This window comes from Taudactylus pleione, unplaced genomic scaffold, assembly GCF_031769625.1.
Source record: "Taudactylus pleione unplaced genomic scaffold, aTauple2 ptg000274l, whole genome shotgun sequence".
Lineage (NCBI taxonomy): Eukaryota > Metazoa > Chordata > Amphibia > Anura > Myobatrachidae > Taudactylus > Taudactylus pleione.
In genome coordinates, this window is record NW_028284676.1 from 3,391,012 (window position 1) to 3,408,685 (window position 17,674).

Consider the following 17,674-nt stretch of genomic DNA (forward strand, 5'->3'; position numbering starts at 1 on the left):
CCAAACGAACCAATAATTTCAGCCACAGTTGTGTGGCAGACCCTGGCGCTGAAATGATTGGTTTGTTAAAGTGTGCATGTCCTGTTTATACAACATAAGGGTGGGTGGGAGGGCCCAAGGACAATTCCATCTTGCACCTCTTTTTTTTCTTTGCATTATGTACAGTTTGGGGCCTAGTTTTTCAAACTGCCATCCTGTCTGCCACTGCAGTATCACGCCTAGATGGGTCACGTGTTTGTGCCGCCCACTCGTGTCGCTTAGCATAGTCATCCAGCTACCTCGGTGCAACCTTTTGGACATAAAAACACTATTGTGAGGTGTGAGGTGTTCAGAATAGACTGGAAATGAGTGGAAATTAAGGTTATTGAGGTTAATAATAGCATAGGAGCAGAAAAACCTACAAATTCTGTGATTTTAGCTGTTTTTATGCTTTTTTTCAAAAAAATACAGATCCAAAACACAAAACCCAGAACCCAAAACACGGAAGGGTGGTTTAGGCAAAACCAATCCAGATCCAAAACACGAAGAAAGATCCAGATCCAAAACCAAAACTCAAAACACGAAAAGTGGCCGGTGCACACCCCTAGATTTAACAGTGCAGTGTTGTGGTTGTTCAAGGGTGCAGCGTTGTCGGGCTGGGGCTGCAGTACATAAAGTGTGGGGTGCTGCTGTGTCACTGTTGTCCTGTCAATCAAGGGGCTCTGTTCTTCTCTGTTGCTCAAGGTTGCAGTGTTATAGTTGTTCGAGGGAGCAGCGTTTTCAGGCTGGTCCTGCAGTAGATAAAGTGGGGAATGCTGCTGTGTCACTGTTGTGCTGTCAATCAAGGAGCTAGGGCTGCAGATCATAATGGGGTGCTGTGTCATCCAGGAGTGCTCTGTCAATCCAGGGGTTCTCTTCCCCAGTGTAAAAAAAATAAAAGTTAAAATGAATAATTATCATTCCACAAAAAAAAAAGATCTTTTTTTTTTCTTCTTTTTTTTTCTTCTGTTTTTTTAATGTGTGCTAGCTACGCTATTATTGTGACTCTGCAGGTGGTCCGTCCACTCCGCAGGGGTGCTTTGTTGTCCCTAAAGGGGTGATGTGTTGTTCATCAATGGGCTGCTGCCTCATCCAGGGGTGCTCTTCCCCAGTGTAAAAAAAATAAAAGTTAAATAGAATTAGCATTCCACAAAAAATAAAATAAAATATTTTTTTTCAGATTTTTTTTGTGTGTGCTAGCTATTCTATTATTGTTCAGTGACACTGCCGGCCAGACTGCAGTTTATCATCCACGTATTGTGACACTATAAGTTGTAGCGCAGTATTTTATTCTTATTCATAAAAAATCTTGTGACACTGTAAGTGGTAGCGCAGTGTTATTCTTTTCTTATTTATAAAAAAAATCTTGTGACACTAAGTGTTATCGCAGTGTTTTACTCATAAAAAATCTTATGACACTAAGTGTTATCGCAGTGTTTTACTCATAAAAAATCTTGTGACACTAAAGCTGGCCACACACTAGACCAACTTACATCCAACCAGCCAACTTGTTGATTGGCTGGAATGAAAATCTGGTAACGTATGGGAGTAAATGATGATCAGCAATCTGCTCCTAAATGCCAGAAAACAGATGAAAATGGTCGTTCAGACAAGTTTGTTAAATGTTTGATCTAAGCTATTTTTTCGAACAACAGTTTTTGTCCATTTTCCGGCGTTTGGGAGCAAATTGCTGATTGTCATTTGCTTTCATACCTTACCAGGTTTTCATTCCAACCAATCAACTAGTTGGCTGGTTGGACAGATAATCTTTAGATGTGTGGCCAGCTTAAGTGTTATCGCAGTGTTTTACTCATAAAAAATCTTGTGACACTAAGTGTTATCGCAGTGTTTTACTCATAAAAAATCTTATGACACTAAGTGTTATCGCAGTGTTTTACTCATAAAAAATCTTATGACACTAAGTGTTATCGCAGTGTTTTACTCATAAAAAATCTTGTGACACTAAAGCTGGCCACACACTAGACCAACTTACATCCAACCAGCCAACTTGTTGATTGGCTGGAATGAAAATCTGGTAACGTATGGGAGTAAATGATGATCAGCAATCTGCTCCTAAATGCCAGAAAACAGATGAAAATGGTTGTCAGACAAGTTTGTTAAATGTTTGATCTAAGCTATTTTTTCGAACAACAGTTTTTGTCCATTTTCCGGCGTTTGGGAGCAAATTGCTGATTGTCATTTGCTTTCATACCTTACCAGGTTTTCATTCCAACCAATCAACTAGTTGGCTGGTTGGACAGATAATCTTTAGATGTGTGGCCAGCTTAAGTGTTATCGCAGTGTTTTACTCATAAAAAATCTTGTGACACTAAGTGTTATCGCAGTGTTTTACTCATAAAAAATCTTGTGACACTAAGCAGTAGCGCGGAGTGTTATTCTTTTCTTATTCATAAAAAATATTGTGACACTAAGTGGTAGCACACTGTGGCCCTGATTCAGAACCGCTCGCTATTTGCGGTCGTTCGTTCTAAAACAAGGGGTGGCTATTCAAATGAACCGTTCGCTCTTTGCGGTCTGTTGCCGCCTCTAAGTCTGAACGAGCGAGCAAAACTTGCGGTTGTAATTTTGAAAAATACGCCCCCTGGCCGCTCGCACCATACATCATGTCCGCTATTTATTAGATTAATCGAGTACATCGAACAGCGTATAAACTGCTCGCTATTCTTGTGGCTGGTTTTTTCAACCGCTATTTTGCGAGCAGTTCTGAGTAAAAAAAAACCAAGTGACGTGGTCAATGACGCTGCTGTATTAATTATGCACTCCCTTAAAACGCCCGTTTTGACCTTTAAGCACGCCTGCGTTCGAATTCCACACCCCCGTTTTCAAGCACCTTCCCGTTACCACCCACATACGCCTCCTTCTGTCACTCAAAATAGCAGGCATTCGCTATATAGCGAACAAACGATTTTCGGCCGCACTGACTGGTTCGCGCATGCGTATTAAAATCCGTACGCATGCGCAGATGTGCAAACATCGGTCAGAACGAACGATCGGCCGCTTACGAGCGGCTTTGAATCAGGGCCTGTGTTATTCTTATTCATGAGAAATATTGTGACAATGTAAGTGGTAGCATAGTGTGTTATTCTTATTCATTAAAAATCTGACACTGTAAGGGGTAAATTTATTAAAGTGAGAGTTTTTAGAAGTGAGTTTTAAAAGTGATGTTGCCCATAGCAACCAAACAAATTCTACTTAACATTTAAGTAGAATTTGATTGGTTGCTATGGGCAACATCACTTTTAATACTCACTTCTAAAAACTATCACTTTAGTAAATTTCGCCCTTAGTGTTAGCGCAGTGTATTACTCATAAAAAAAAATTGTGACACTGTAAGTGGTAGCGCAGTGTGTTATTCTTATTCATAAAAAATATTGTGACACTAAGTGGTAGCACAGTGTGTTATTTTTTTCTTATTCATAAAAAATATTGTGACACTAAGTGGTAGCACAGTGTGTTATTTTTTTTATTATTCATAAAAAATATTGTGACACTGTAAGTATTAGCGCAGTGTTTTACTCATAAAAAATCTTGTGACACTGTAAGTCGTAACGCAGTGTTATTCTTTTCTTATTCATAAAAAATCTTGTGACACTGTATGTGGTAGCGCAGTGTGTTATTATTTTATTATTAATAAAAAATCTTATGACACAAAGTGGTAGCGCAGTGTTATTCTTCTCTTATTCATAAAAAATATTGTGGCACTGTAGGTCATTGATACCGTAGTGTAATATTTAAAATTGGTACAAATTGACGTGTGTGCTGTATCCCACTTCATTCATGTTTGTTGATATGGAGAATGATCAATTGAGAGGAGAGCAGGAACCACACACTAGGGCTGGAGCTTCTGCCAGTACCACCAGTCATGACAATACTAGTCCGTCTACGTCATCTACTAAAGCCGAGGCCCAAGGGCATATGGGGCTTAAGTCAGGGCATCTAAAATCAAATAACCAATCTTTTATATTGGTAAAGAAAAAAACATCAAAGGGAAAGATAGCTGCAGAAAGACATAAAATTGGCAATATGCCTTTCACCACACGAAGTGGGAAGGAAAGGCTGAGGCCTTTATTTATGACTGGTGGTTCTGCCTCTTATGTTGATGTAAGCCCTTCTCTCTGTAGATGTTTCAAAAAAATTAAAATCATTAAGGCACAGAACTGCATGCTCAGAAATGTCACAAATCCCGAAGGATAGTCTAATTGTGTCGGCGGGTGCAATGTGTGAGCCTGACCTTTCCAAAACTGTACTTGAAGAGGAGCCTCCTTCCATAACTTGTGCGTCCTCTGCAAATGTGGGGATGAGCAGTACAAGTCAACATGCTGACATAGAATTTGAGGATGCTTCTGTAGAAGTGCACCAGGATGAGGAATGAGGAGGATAATTGTGTAGCTGATGCTAATAAGGATTTTGATGATGAGGATGCTGAGGATGTTGTTGATGAGGATGTTGTTTGTGTAAATCAGGCACCAGTGGAAACAGTTGTTGCCCATGATAAGGAAAAGCCCATTGTCATACCTGGGCATAAAACAAAAAAATCCACTTCTTATGTGTGGATTCATTTCTTCCCAAATCCGGACAACAATTGTCAAGCCATCTGTACCCGTTGTCATGCCAGAGTAAGTAGAGGTAGGGACCCTCGCCATCCTGTTATATCATCTGCAGTGCATCCATCAAAATTGTTTGCAAAATTCAGAAACTTTGGCTAAAAAGTAACAACAAGCAGTCCAGCATCAGCTAGCTCCCTTCTCTCTGCTAGATCCAAGAACCTGGCATCTTCACCACCAACACCTTCATCAACAATATCTTCAATCATGATCGGAAAGTAGTTCTGCAATCAATTTATTGAAGGCTAACTCAGTCCTCCCTTATCCTGGATTCCTTACAAGAATCCTTGAGCTCTATGTCTGCTGCTGCTGCTGGGCGTGGATCTTCATCCCAGAAGGAGACCAGGAAGACTACTAGCAGTAGTTCTAAAAAACAATTGACTGTTAAAAAATCCTTTGCAAGAGGGAGCAAGTATGACAGCAGTCATCCAGATGCACAGCGGATCACTGACGCCATCACATCTATGGGCCGTATTCAATTAGCGGTGAAAACTGACTTTTTTGCCAAAAAACTGCAATATTTTTTGCCAAAAAACAGGCGAATACGCAATTGGCAAAAACAAAATGGAGATAAGTTTTCTCCATCCCAGACCAGGCGAGAAAAAATGCAAAATCAAATCCTTCCCGGAGCCTAACTTTCCCCCCTGCAGCCTCACCCTAACCCTCCTCCCCCGATGCAGCCTAACCCTAACCCTCCTCCTAGCCTACCTTTCCTGGAGCCTAACCTTTCCCCCTGCATCCTCTTCCTAACCCTCCTCCTCCGCCGCAGCCTAACCCTTCTCCTAACCTACCTTTCCCGTAGCCTAACCTTTCCCCCCTGCAGCCTCACCCTAACCCTCCTCCCCGGCCGCAGCATAACCCTCCCCTAGTACCTAAACCTAAACCTCCCCCTAACACTTATGGTCAGGATGCCGGCAGTCGGTATTCTGGGATTCCGGCACCAGTATTCTGAACGTCTGCATCCTGACCGCCGGGATGGCAACTGCATCCTCTCCCGGGAATTTAGCGTTGTCAGCAATGCATGATACTGGGATATGGTGGGAACAGATGTAAAGAAGTTATTGACTGTGTTTGTTTGACATCTCTCAATAGATAAATGGCCTATGGAACCTGAAAGCAGCAGCCACATCTGAAGTCCTACCAATTTTAAATGAAATGTCTTATTCTTTCATAAGAATATCAGCAACAGAGGAAGAGGCAAATATAACGGGTTTCTTCAATCCGTGAGTTTCTGATTTACAAACATTGATTTATTCATTATCTTAATAATTGTGTTATCCTATTCTTGCACCAAAAGTAACCTACTGATTACTGCACAGGGATGCAGTGATGAGACCAGCGGCCGCGATGCCACCGGTCTCAATCCCGGCAGTTGAAGCCCAGCACGGGACTTAAGATAGGTGTCGAAATACCGACGCCTACAGTATCTTAATCCCGACGCCGGAATGCCGAAGGAAGTCAGACCGAACGAGGCAAGTCCGGGGCGCTCTTAGCGTTAGCCGTGGGGGGGGGGAGGAGGTTAGTATTAGGAAGTGTAGCGGGGCTAGGGTTCGGTTTTGGGTTAGGCACCCCTAGGGTGGAGGGTTAGGTACCACTGGGGGGGTCAGGGTTAGGAACTAAGGTGGTAGGGTTAGGTGTAGGCATGAAAGGGGGGAGGGTTAGGTTTAGGCACGAAAGGGGGGGAGGGTTAGGTTTAGGAACTAACGGGGAGGGTTAGGGTGCGGGGTGGGGAGGGTTAGGCTACAAGAAGAGAGAGTTAGGGATGGAAGGGAGGAGGGTAAATATACCTATCTGACCCCTGTTGGGATTCCAACCGTCGGGATGCCGCTCTTGGTATTCTGACAGGAGGCGTCCCGACAACCGGCATTAGATACCCATTCCACTTCACACATCGAAGTTGAACCTGTGCACAATGCACCAGTGTAATGTTGTACATAAATTATTTGACGTTTTTGCTGTCAGGGGTCTATATTGCCACAGTAACACAGATCTGCAGCCTGAGTAGTGAATCAGGGGTTAAACTGCCACATTGCCGCCTGAGCACTGCAGCCACTGGACTAAAAGTCTATGTACTGAGCCTTGGGTGGAGTTAAAGTGAACGGAGATAAAGTTCTAACCAATCAGCTCCTAACTCATTTTTCAAACACAGCCTGTGACATGACAGTTAGGAGCTAATTGGTTGGGACTTTATCTCCGTTCACTTTATCTCCATCCAAGGCTCAGTACATAGACCCCTCAGTCCGGGCTGCGCACACTTCATGCTTTCCCCTAATGTGCTGTGTACTGGGAACCATTTCTCCTGATTTCCCAGCATGCAGCTACTCATGCTGGGGTCTCGGGGCTAAGCTCCCAGTCCCTAGCATTCTGAGGCTCACAGCCCTTCAGCCTGGGGCTAAACTCCCAGCTGCAGCACCTCCCCCTGTGTCTCTGCAGTCTCCGGACATTGTCCAGACTGAGATGCACCCGGTCCCCCTCTCCGCACTGGCAGAGCCGGCACTAGCCAAATTAGTGCCCTAGGCAAGATTTTGGGTGGTGCCTCTCCATGGGATCCTGAAAAAGCGTGTGTCCTCACAGACGGGGTGTGGCCCCTTTCCCCATTGCATTGCACGATTAGCACTCCTCAACCATCACAGATCATAACACAGCACCCTTCACAGTACCCTTCTCCCAGCACAGATCACAGCACAGTACCCCTCATCCAGCACCCCTGTCCCAGCACACCACAGAGCACAGCACCCATCACCCAGCACAGCACCCCTCACTCAGCACAGCACCCTTCTCCCAGCACAACACCCTTCACCCCTCTCCCAGTATAGCACCCAAGCTAACCACTAGCCGTCATCCAGGTGCCCCATCCCCTCAACCTGCCACAGGCTGTTCCGTCGCAGCCCGCTCACTGTTTGCTGCTGCCAGGCCCGATCGGAGTTGTCAGCTAAGCTCCAATCATGGACGCTGCACAGTGACAATAGCAGCAGCCAGAGTCTCTGCCCAGCCAGCAGCAGGTGCCCCGGCTGTGCCTGCCACAAACCTCTGCTGGCCCTAGGCGGCCTTGGGTGCCCCTAGGCATTCTAAATGCCCTAGGCATTTGCTTAGATTGTCTATGCCCAGGGCCGGCTCTGCGCACTGGGGTAGTGAGAGCCTGCACTCTTGAATCCCAGCATGTGGTTATTCATAGCTCTGCAGCCCGAGACAGTTGTCCCTACTGGAGCGGCTCACAGCCGCCTTGTAGTGCTGTTGTGCCAGGAGCTAAACTCACAGTCCCCCGTGGCCGACTACACAGCAGCATAGCATCGGGGGTTAATAGTATAATACGCTACAGTGTACACACTAAAGAAAATACATTGGTCCATGTCTCTGCACTTTGCGGACTTTCCTCAGTGCTGGGACTTTAACCATTACAGTGGACACATTACATACATTGATAAATACTAGAGATGAGAGGGTCCGGTTCTCCGAGAACCGGACACACCCTAACTTCGTGTTACGAGGCGAGATCCGAGTCCAGCTCGGGGTTTCCCACATGACTTGGATCTGAAACGAGGCAAAACGTCATCCTCCTGCTATCGGATTCTCGCGGGTTTTGGATTGTATAAAGGTCCCGTGATCGGCGCCATTTTCACTCCGGCTGTGGAGAGTGTACAGAGCAGACGTGCTCTGTGTTAGACGTACTCTGTTTTCCTAGGGTGCAGTTAGTGCTGTGTGTTGTTGTCAGTGACTTGTTACAATTTGTTCAAGGGTGCAGGGTTGTCAGGCTGGTGCTGCAGTACATAAAGTGAGGGATGCTGCTGTGTCACTCATTGTTGTCCTGTCAATCAAGGGGCAGGGGCAGGGCTGGATTATAGGCGGGGCGAACGGGGCAGTCATCCAGGGGCCCCCACACTTTGGGGGCCCCCACAGTGTCGCTAACATTAGCCGGAACCTGGCCACTCTAAAAATTCACTGGCTGGCTCCCGCGTCCCGCCTCCCGGCAGCATCACGCAGCACACAGGAGCCACAGTCAGTGCTGCAGCACCCTTGATGACCGTGGCTGACTGTAAAAGCCTCGCCCCCTTTGATGAACTAATGCCGCAATTCGCGGGTGGGAAGGGGGCGGGGCCTAATTCCACGAAGTGCCCACCCCTTTTAGAAAAGCTGGTAGTGTGGACTGCTGGTACTACAACAGGTAAGAGTTTGGTACTGAGAGAGCGTGCACACACTCCTTTACTCCCTCTCAATCTCTCTCTCTTCCTCACTACCTCCACTGCTCTCTCTGGGCCTGATTCAGAGCCGGACGCTATTTGCGGACGCTCGTTCAGAAAAAGGGGCTGGCTATTTAAATTGAGCACTCGCTCTTTGCGGTCTGTTGACGCCTCTATGTCTGAGCGAGCGAACGAAACATGCGCTCGCTATTTTGTAAAGACGCCCCCTGGCCGCTCGCATCATACGTCATCTCCGCTATTTATTAGATTAATCGAGTACATCGAAAGGCGTCTGAACTGCTCGCAGTGCTTGTGGTTGGATTTTCCTACCGCAATCATGCGAACAGTTCAGGCTAAGAAACAACCAAGTGACGTGGTCGATGACGCTGCTTTATTAATTATGCACACCCATAAAACTCCTGTTTTGACCGTTTGGCACGCCTGCGTTCGGATCTCCACTCCCCGTTTTCAAGCACCTTCCCCTGTTACCACCCACAAACGCCTCATCCTGTCACTCAAATTAGCAGGCACTCGCTATTTTGCGAACACACGTTTTCCGACCGCACTGATTGGTTGGCGCATGCGCATTACGACCCAAATGCATGCGCAGATGTGCGAACATCGCTCGGAGCGAACGAGTGGCTGCTTACGAGCGGCTCTGAATCAGGCCCACTGTCCCCTAATCCTGTCCACCTCCCTCTCTCTTCCTTTATCTCACTCTCTGTCTATCTCGATCTCTCTCTCTCCTATTCTCCCCCTTCGCCCTCCCTGTCCCTTCCTCCCTCTCTCCCCTCTTTCCCTCTCTATCCCTCTCTTAGGGGTCTATTCACGATGTTAATTATCAGGGTCCAGATGGACCCCGATAATTAGCATTCTAACTCTACGCGAGCGCCGGAGCAATTCATCATTGCTCCAATGCGGAGACAGCTGATCCAAAAATCAGCTGGCTCCCCAAAGTGTTTCACAAGTGCGCATGCATGACTTACGGGTCACGTATGCACACTAGAGCCCCAAAGTCCGGTGGAAGGAGACGGACAGGGGGCCTGATTCAGACCCGCTCACAAGTGCACAGTGCTCGCAAGCGGGTCGATGGTTCCTCACTGTGCATGCGCCGCCTCCGGCGTACGCATGTGCGAGACCCACCGAGCGACTGAACAGTTGCTGCGGGTATCGCTACAAGACGGGGCGGCTGTCAATGGTGAGTGACAGCTCACCCCGTTTTGTAGGCGGGGAGGGGGCGTAGCTGCACAAACGCAGGCGTTCCCTTAGGAATGCCTGGCATTTGTGGGTGGCCCTACTGACATCACTTGTGATGTCAGTAGTGAACTTCCTGCTCTATTAGAGCAGGGAGTCCACTTAGGCTTGCGAGAGCCGAGACCCTACCACGGTCTCCTCGCAAGCCCGATGGCAGCAATAATTGCGACGGGCTCCAGGCCGCTCGCAAAAGCTGTAGGTGGTTTCCCACAGCTTAGCCAGCGGCCTGAAGAAAAAAATAAATCCACCCTGATTCACAACCCGGGACTCCTCTCATAGGGAAGGAGCATGTTGTAAGCCCCAAGTGGGAACAATCACCATCTGAAAATATTGTATTTTCGGAGCTTGATGATTTCTGCCCCCATACTAGTGTATGGGGACAGCGGGCCATTCCGCGAGAGGAAGGTAAGCAGGAGATATCTGTGAAACTAGTGTATGGGGACAGCGGGCCATTCCGGGAGAGAAAGGTAAGCAGGAGATATCTGTGATACTAGTGTATGGGGACAGAGGGCCATTCCGGGAGAGAAAGGTAAGCAGGAGATATATGTGATACTAGTGTATGGGGACAGCGGGCCATTCCGCGAGAGGAAGGTAAGCAGGAGATATCTGTGATACTAGTGTATGGGGACAGCGGGCCATTCCGGGAGAGAAAGGTAAGCAGGAGATATCTGTGATACTAGTGTATGGGGACAGAGGGCCATTCCGGGAGAGAAAGGTAAGCAGGAGATATATGTGATACTAGTGTATGGGGACAGCGGGCCATTCCGCGAGAGGAAGGTAAGCAGGAGATATCTGTGATATCTCCTGTTTTACCTTCTTGATGAATGGCCCGGTAACTTAATTTCTACAATTCCAGGTGAAAATGTTAATTTTCCTCTGCTTTTGTTGAATAGACCCCTATATATCTCACTCCATCCCTCTCTCTCTCTACCTCCCTGTCCCTCCCTCTCTTTCTCTCTCCCTCCCTGTCTGTCTCTCTCTCCCTTCCCCTAATCCCCCTGGCAATTTTATTGATGGGGCCCCCACAACTCAGTTACCTCGGGGCCTCCACAAGTCTTAATCCAGCCCTGGGCAGGGGCTGCAGTACATAAAGGGCTGCTGCTGTGTTGTCCATAAAGGGGCTTGTGCTGCAGTACATAAAGGGCTGCTGCTGTGTTGTCCATAAAGGGGCTAGGGCTGCAGTTCATAAAGGGGTGCTGTGTCATCCAGGGGTGCTCTGTCAATCCAGGGGTGCTCTTCCCCTGTGTAAAAAAAAATAAAAGTTACAATTAAAACATGACATGCTGCTGTGTTTGGGAGGTGGAGTGGGGGCATTCCTGGGCAGCGTTCCTGGTAAAGGGGGTGTTTTGCTCCCATTTTCCTTGAGAGACGAGGTCAGGGTCTGCGTTTGTGGACACAGATTTACTGGCCTCTCAAGCTGCCAGGACCCGGCCATGCTGCGGTAAGCTTCAGCTACTGCAACCTGGCCAAATGGGCAACCTTTTGGTTGCCCAAGATCCCCGAGCGATCTTGTTCGCAGTGCTGGGATCGCAGATGCAGCAAGGAGGGGTCAGTTCCTACACACACCTCCTGCTGCATGTGCATTTTAGATGGACGGAACTGCACAGCCGCTTGTGTGTGTCTCTGTAATTCCATCCATTGCTGGTCCTATGTGTGGGTACAGAGGGCCCAATTCAGACCCGCTAGCTAGATGCGTTTGCACACACAGCCGTCAGCTGCCAAAGTATGCAAATCCCGCGATCGCACACCAAGGCATTAGCACGCCCACTATGTATTGGCGTGCAATCGCGGTGTGTATTTAGACGCCCACCAGCCTGTCTTAAGATGCCCACTTTCCCTTAGTGATACACATCATCTCCAGGAAGTGTATGCAACAATCGGTAACACAGAGTATAATCGGAACTGTACGCACCACTGGCTGACCATACCCTACCGCAAGCACTGCCAGTGCTTCAGTGTGTAATTCAGCCATGTGACGTGTACTATGACACTACGTCTTAATTATGCACAGGGGCGCCGAGAGGGGTGGGGCGGGTACAAATTACCCGAACCCAGGCTTCCCGAGGGGCCCGGTGGGGGCCCGGGTCCGGCGCCACCCCCCCCAGCTCCCTCACAGCAGCCCAGCACACAGCCTATGCCTGTGGAGAGGAGCGATCACACTGATCGCGCCCCCTCCCCCTGGCTTTGCACCGGGCTGAGGGGACTCAGAGCGCCTCCCCTCGCCAGCTCGCAGCTCTGCTTCGTGGCACAGCAAAACTTGTTGTTGTTTTTCAAGAAGGGGGCGTGGCTATGCCTCCCGCAATTAGGCCGCGCCCCCTTTACCTGGTCCCGCCGCGGCTCTTGGCGGGCCTGATTATGCACGCCTCTGAAATGGCGTTAAGACGCTCAGACACACCCGTTCGCATCACCACTCCCCCGTTTCCATCGACCAATCCCTGTCACCACCCACAAACGGCTCATCCTGTCACTCAGGCTAGCAAGGCATCTATGTAGAAGGGGTGACCACTTTGCGATCGCATGGACTGGTTTGCGCACACGCACTGCGTTGCTTATGCATGCGCACATTGCAAGCATCGGCAGGCTACGTGCGAACGCATCCTAGCGAACGGGTCTGAATCAGGCCCAGAGATCCATCTGTTTTTGCACCAGGGGTTGAGATGGTGCAAGTTTGCACTGATAATGAAGGCGGCTATTACAGTAAGCATGTGGATAGGGGCACATATACATATGGGGGAGTTTAGTCCAATGCACGCAATGCGGATGTAATGACGGCTGACTTAGGGCCTGATTCAGATATAGACGGATTTGCAGAGCTGCACAAAAGCGGCTGTACTATTCCGTCCATCTCTGATGCAAATGCAGAAGGAAGTGTCAGACACCTACTTGCTGCACTTGCGATCCCAGCACTGCAACCGACGTTGTAGGCTTGGATCACCATCGCAACCGATGGTCGCGATGGTTGCTCCTTCGGTCAGACTGTGGGAGTTGATGCTTCCCGCAGCCTGGCCATTGCCAACGCAGACCATGGCCTCATCCCTGACAGAAATTATAGGCAACCAAGCACGCCCTCGCTCCGGCCCCAACCACCACAGCATGTCAATCATAACCTGCTGGGCACACAGCCAGCCATAAATTAAAATTTTCTCATAAAATGAATACATTTTTCTACTTTTACAGTACATATTAAGAGAGATATTGGATTTGACAGTGTGAGATGTGTACACGCCCACATGGAACTGGCCACACCCCCACAGCACTGGTCACACCTCCTCCGCTACTCACTATAGGCTCTTGAACATTTTCAGCCTCAGGCACATGTAGCCCCTAATCTGGCCCTGTTTAGGTGCACAAAAAGATGGTGCTAAACGCTGGACAATAAACAAAGACAAGGGCCCTCATTCAGAGCCGTTCGCTATTTGCGGTCATTCGTTCAAAAACAAGGGGTGGCTATTCAAATGATCCGTTCGCAAATTGCAGTCTGTTCACACCTCTAAGTCTGAACGAGCGAGCAAAACATACGCTCGTTTATTTGTTAAAAACGCCCCCTGGCCGCTCGCACCATACGTCATGTCCGCTATTTATTAGATTAATCGAGTACATCGTACAGCGTATGAACTGCTCGCTATTCTTGTGGTTGGTGTTTGCTACCACAAATTTGCGAGCAGTTCTGGCTATAAAATAACCCAGTGACGTGGTCAATGACGCTGCTGTATTAATTATGCACACCCATAATACGCCCGTTTTGACCTTTAAGCACGCCTGCGTTCGGATCTCCACTCCCCATTTTCAAGCACCTTCCCCTGTTACCACCCACATACGCCTCATTCTGTCACTCAAAATAGCAGGCACTCGCTATATAGCGTACAAACGATTTTTGGCCGCACTGACTGGTTCGCGCATGCGTACTAAAAACCGTATGCATGCGCAGATGTGCAAACATCGCTCGGAACGAGCGTACTGCCGCTAACGAGCGGCTCTGAATGAGGGCCAAGGATCCTACAGACGCATAGTGACATAATAAAAATAAAGACTTGCAATTACGACTAATAATAAAAGACTACAATAATGTTAATAATATTATTATAATACTATAATTAATATATATTAAGTTAACACTACATGGGGACATCATGAGGGCCTTGGGGTTGTCAATTTGAAATGCTTTGTGGTAATCTTAGGTACGTACAGAGCCTTCTGAATGAGTTGAGTTTGCCTGCTGAAAAAGTTATAGGGGTCTATTTACTAAGCAGTGTTAGGAGACAGAGTGAAAAGTGATAAGAAAGTGATAAGGTGCCAGCCAATCAGCTCCCAACTGTCATCTCACAGGCTGTTTGAAAAATTACAGTTGGGAGCTGTTTGGCTGGCACCTTATCACTTTCTTATCACTTTTCACTCTGTCTCCTAACACTGCTTAGTAAATAGATCCCTTACTCTGTTATGTTTTATATGTGGTTACTTAATCAATACAGATAGACTTATTTGTATGCACAAAACTGTTAGGAAAGCTGAAAGTCTCACGTTTTGTTACAATGGCAAACTTGTTAAAGTTCTTCTCTTCTTTTGTGCTTATTACGTTTTTTATTCATCTGTCTTTTTTCAATTTGAATATGAAAAAGATCAAACTAGACAAAGAGTTTCAAAAAGTGATAAACAAGCATCAGAATTGTGCTGTATTTTATTTTGTTCTTTTTTTTTAGAATTCAGTTTTCGGCACCAGTAAAGTTTCTATAATACCGCTAGGTAGCGTAATAACCATAATACTAATGATACTTCCTTTGAACCTCTATACACCCCTGCATATACCTTCTGATTTCCTGCCTATAAACCTCTAAGGATGATGCTATTTTGCGTACGCAGTCATACAGTAAATAAAGACTCCAGACCTAGAACCTGTGGTTCCAAAGCACAAAGTATTATTCAAGTAAAAGTACAGTCAGTTACATGCTAGTTATAAGTACAATTTAGCGTAAAGGAATTATACAGACCCAAGTACAGTTATACATACGCAGCGCTTTCTGGACCAGATGTAGGCATCAGCAAGAAACCCCCATCAATCAGCATTCAGCACGAAGACTAGAAACCCAGGGTCAGAGCACACATATTTATACCCCCCAGAGATAGACAACACATTAGAGAAGTTTGTTGCTAATACCATTGGTCCTAAAGGAGAGGGCATATGTTACAAGGCATCTAACAGGTTGGTTCAAATAGACACAGTCCAGCCTCTAACAACTGGTGGTCTCTGGTTTCCCGCCTCATGCAAATCCTAACAGTTGGTCATATAATGTACATTTTGTTGCTTGAAGTCTTTGCGGTCAATAAGTTGAGAATGCATGTTGCGATCTCTACATCGATGTTACTGGAATACTGTTGAGAGAGTACGCATCAGTACAATACCAAACATGGCTTACTTATCACGTATAAAACCTTAGTTACAAAATAATCTTTATTTCACAGCAATTATAGTAAATGTGCATACTTGAATCTTATACCTTAAAGCTTATAGAACCTTGTATGTGAATATGTTGTGTGTGAATATGTGGGGTTTGATGTAAAGACGCTAGTTAACTTGGGGCAGATGCATGTGCATGAAGCTAATATTCGGCATTTTCATACAGGACCTTATGCATTCGCTAATATGCGACTAGTTAACAGCGCAATTGCGCATATTAATGTGTGTATGAGAAATGGTGTAAGATGCAATCGCATGATGCTAATAGTAATATCGCCACATGTAATAAAGTGTGAGTTTATCTAAAATGGCGCTTGGGCGGCCATTCGCAAAATGGTGTCTTGCAATCTCATTTCCAAGATGGCGTCTTGCAGCCAGTTGTAAGATGGCATCGCTGCGATCCAATATTAAACTGATCTTGTCTCAGCCAATTATCCAGCTTCGACAGTCCACTCTTTGATAGCGAACAACATGCTATCACAATCTGATTTTAAAATATAATTTAGGCTTACATTTATATACTATTTTAGTGCTATTATGGGATGGACAAGGTGGTGCTTAATCCATCAATAATGTGTTTCTGAGTGGGGACATAAAACTACTATTATATGCACACCGGGGATCTCGGAAGATCATGTGAAAGGTATGGGGATACACCAGTCCTATAAAGGCAGTCTTGAAGGGGAAATTTGAGACTTTAAATTATCTGAGGTGTTTTAAAAAATAACATTTCAATAAAACATTCTATGCAGGTCTAAATATAATACATTAAATGATGGTATTTCCTAGTTCAGGGTTGTAATGCAGTTCTGTATTTACCTTTGTATTCATACTGACCACCATCATAATTTCATTCTTTTGTTTTACTCTATTTTTACATTTTCCACACTTCAACACAATAGGAACACACCGGACACATATTCCAATTATTATGATGACAATCAGTATAAGGATTAAGAATTTGCCTATGCTGGCGATCACTTCCTGGACCCATTCCCCTAGACCTGAGAACCATTTCACTGGGATCAGCCACTGGGTTCTCCCCTACTTCAGCCACTGAAGCATTATGGTTCTTATGAAATTCCCATTTTAGCTGCAGAATTTCATCCATCTTTCGGTCTATCACCTCCTTGGGGTCGCTGGTATCATTGGTGACATAGGTGCAACATTTTACTCCAAATTGGGTGGCCAACATTACACAATACTTTCCAGTAACAGCAGTTAAATAATTCAACACTAGCCTGTGTTGCACCAGTTCTTTCTTGTACGCTTGCAATTCCCTACCTGTATACCTGAATGTGTCATCATACATCTCGGTGATATTATCTATTAATTTAGCAAGTTCCTGAATATATCTAAAGTTTAATGTACACCGAGCGATCCTGGTGGGATCCAATGCGACTAAAACTTGGAAGCCAGGTGTATCACTAATTAACTGAGTTGCTTTATGCACGTCACCAGGTATCATATTTCGTTTGCCTCTGTGTTCATATTGTGTGTGAAGATATGGTGATGGTGTGTTTTTATGTATACAAAGCATTTCAACATGTGTGAGGGTCATAACTTCTGGGACTACTCTTCCCAGGTAACACAAACCTTCGGAACTCAGGGAGAGCCACTTATATGCTGTTCTTCCACATATAAAATATACATTGAAAAAAAGGGGGAAAGAAGAAAGTACTCCTCTTTTGTGGGGCACACCTCTTATATTAATATTTAACTTTTATTGTATTTCATTTAAAAGTATATGATATAATCACAGTATTGTGAAAGCATACAAGTTCAGTAAACAAAATATCATTTGGCAGTGAGATATGATTTCTGTCCAAAAAAGGTGTTATAACAGTTAGTAAATCTAAACTTGATCTATTGAGTGAAATCTGTCAATTATTGATATACACGTCCTCAACTGTATAAGGGACATGAAAAGGCATATATCAAATAGGAAAAACAGTACTTAATTGAAAAAAGAAAAAACATGTTGGTAAGTGATTTATATATGCCAAAGAAAGGGGCATATATCGGCGAACATATAGGTGTAAATAGGAAAATATATAAGTGAAAAAAACACACAATTTAAAAATTAGCACCTTGAACCAGACCTGTTGTCCTAAATTCATTCATTGGGTGAGGCGTCCCTCGTTAGA

The 17,674-nt window shown here is 45.8% G+C and overlaps 1 protein-coding gene across 1 annotated transcript in view; it reads left to right on the plus strand.

Moving 5' to 3' along the window:
* The window catches only part of LOC148513691 (uncharacterized), a 120,956-nt gene that overhangs the window by 11,201 nt on the left and 92,081 nt on the right, over positions 1 to 17,674 (plus strand). Inside the window, exon 2 of the mRNA XM_088481560.1 lies at positions 5,736 to 5,866. Within this exon, the coding sequence (XP_088337686.1) occupies positions 5,736 to 5,866 (131 nt within the window). The remainder of the gene's footprint in view (positions 1 to 5,735; positions 5,867 to 17,674) is intronic.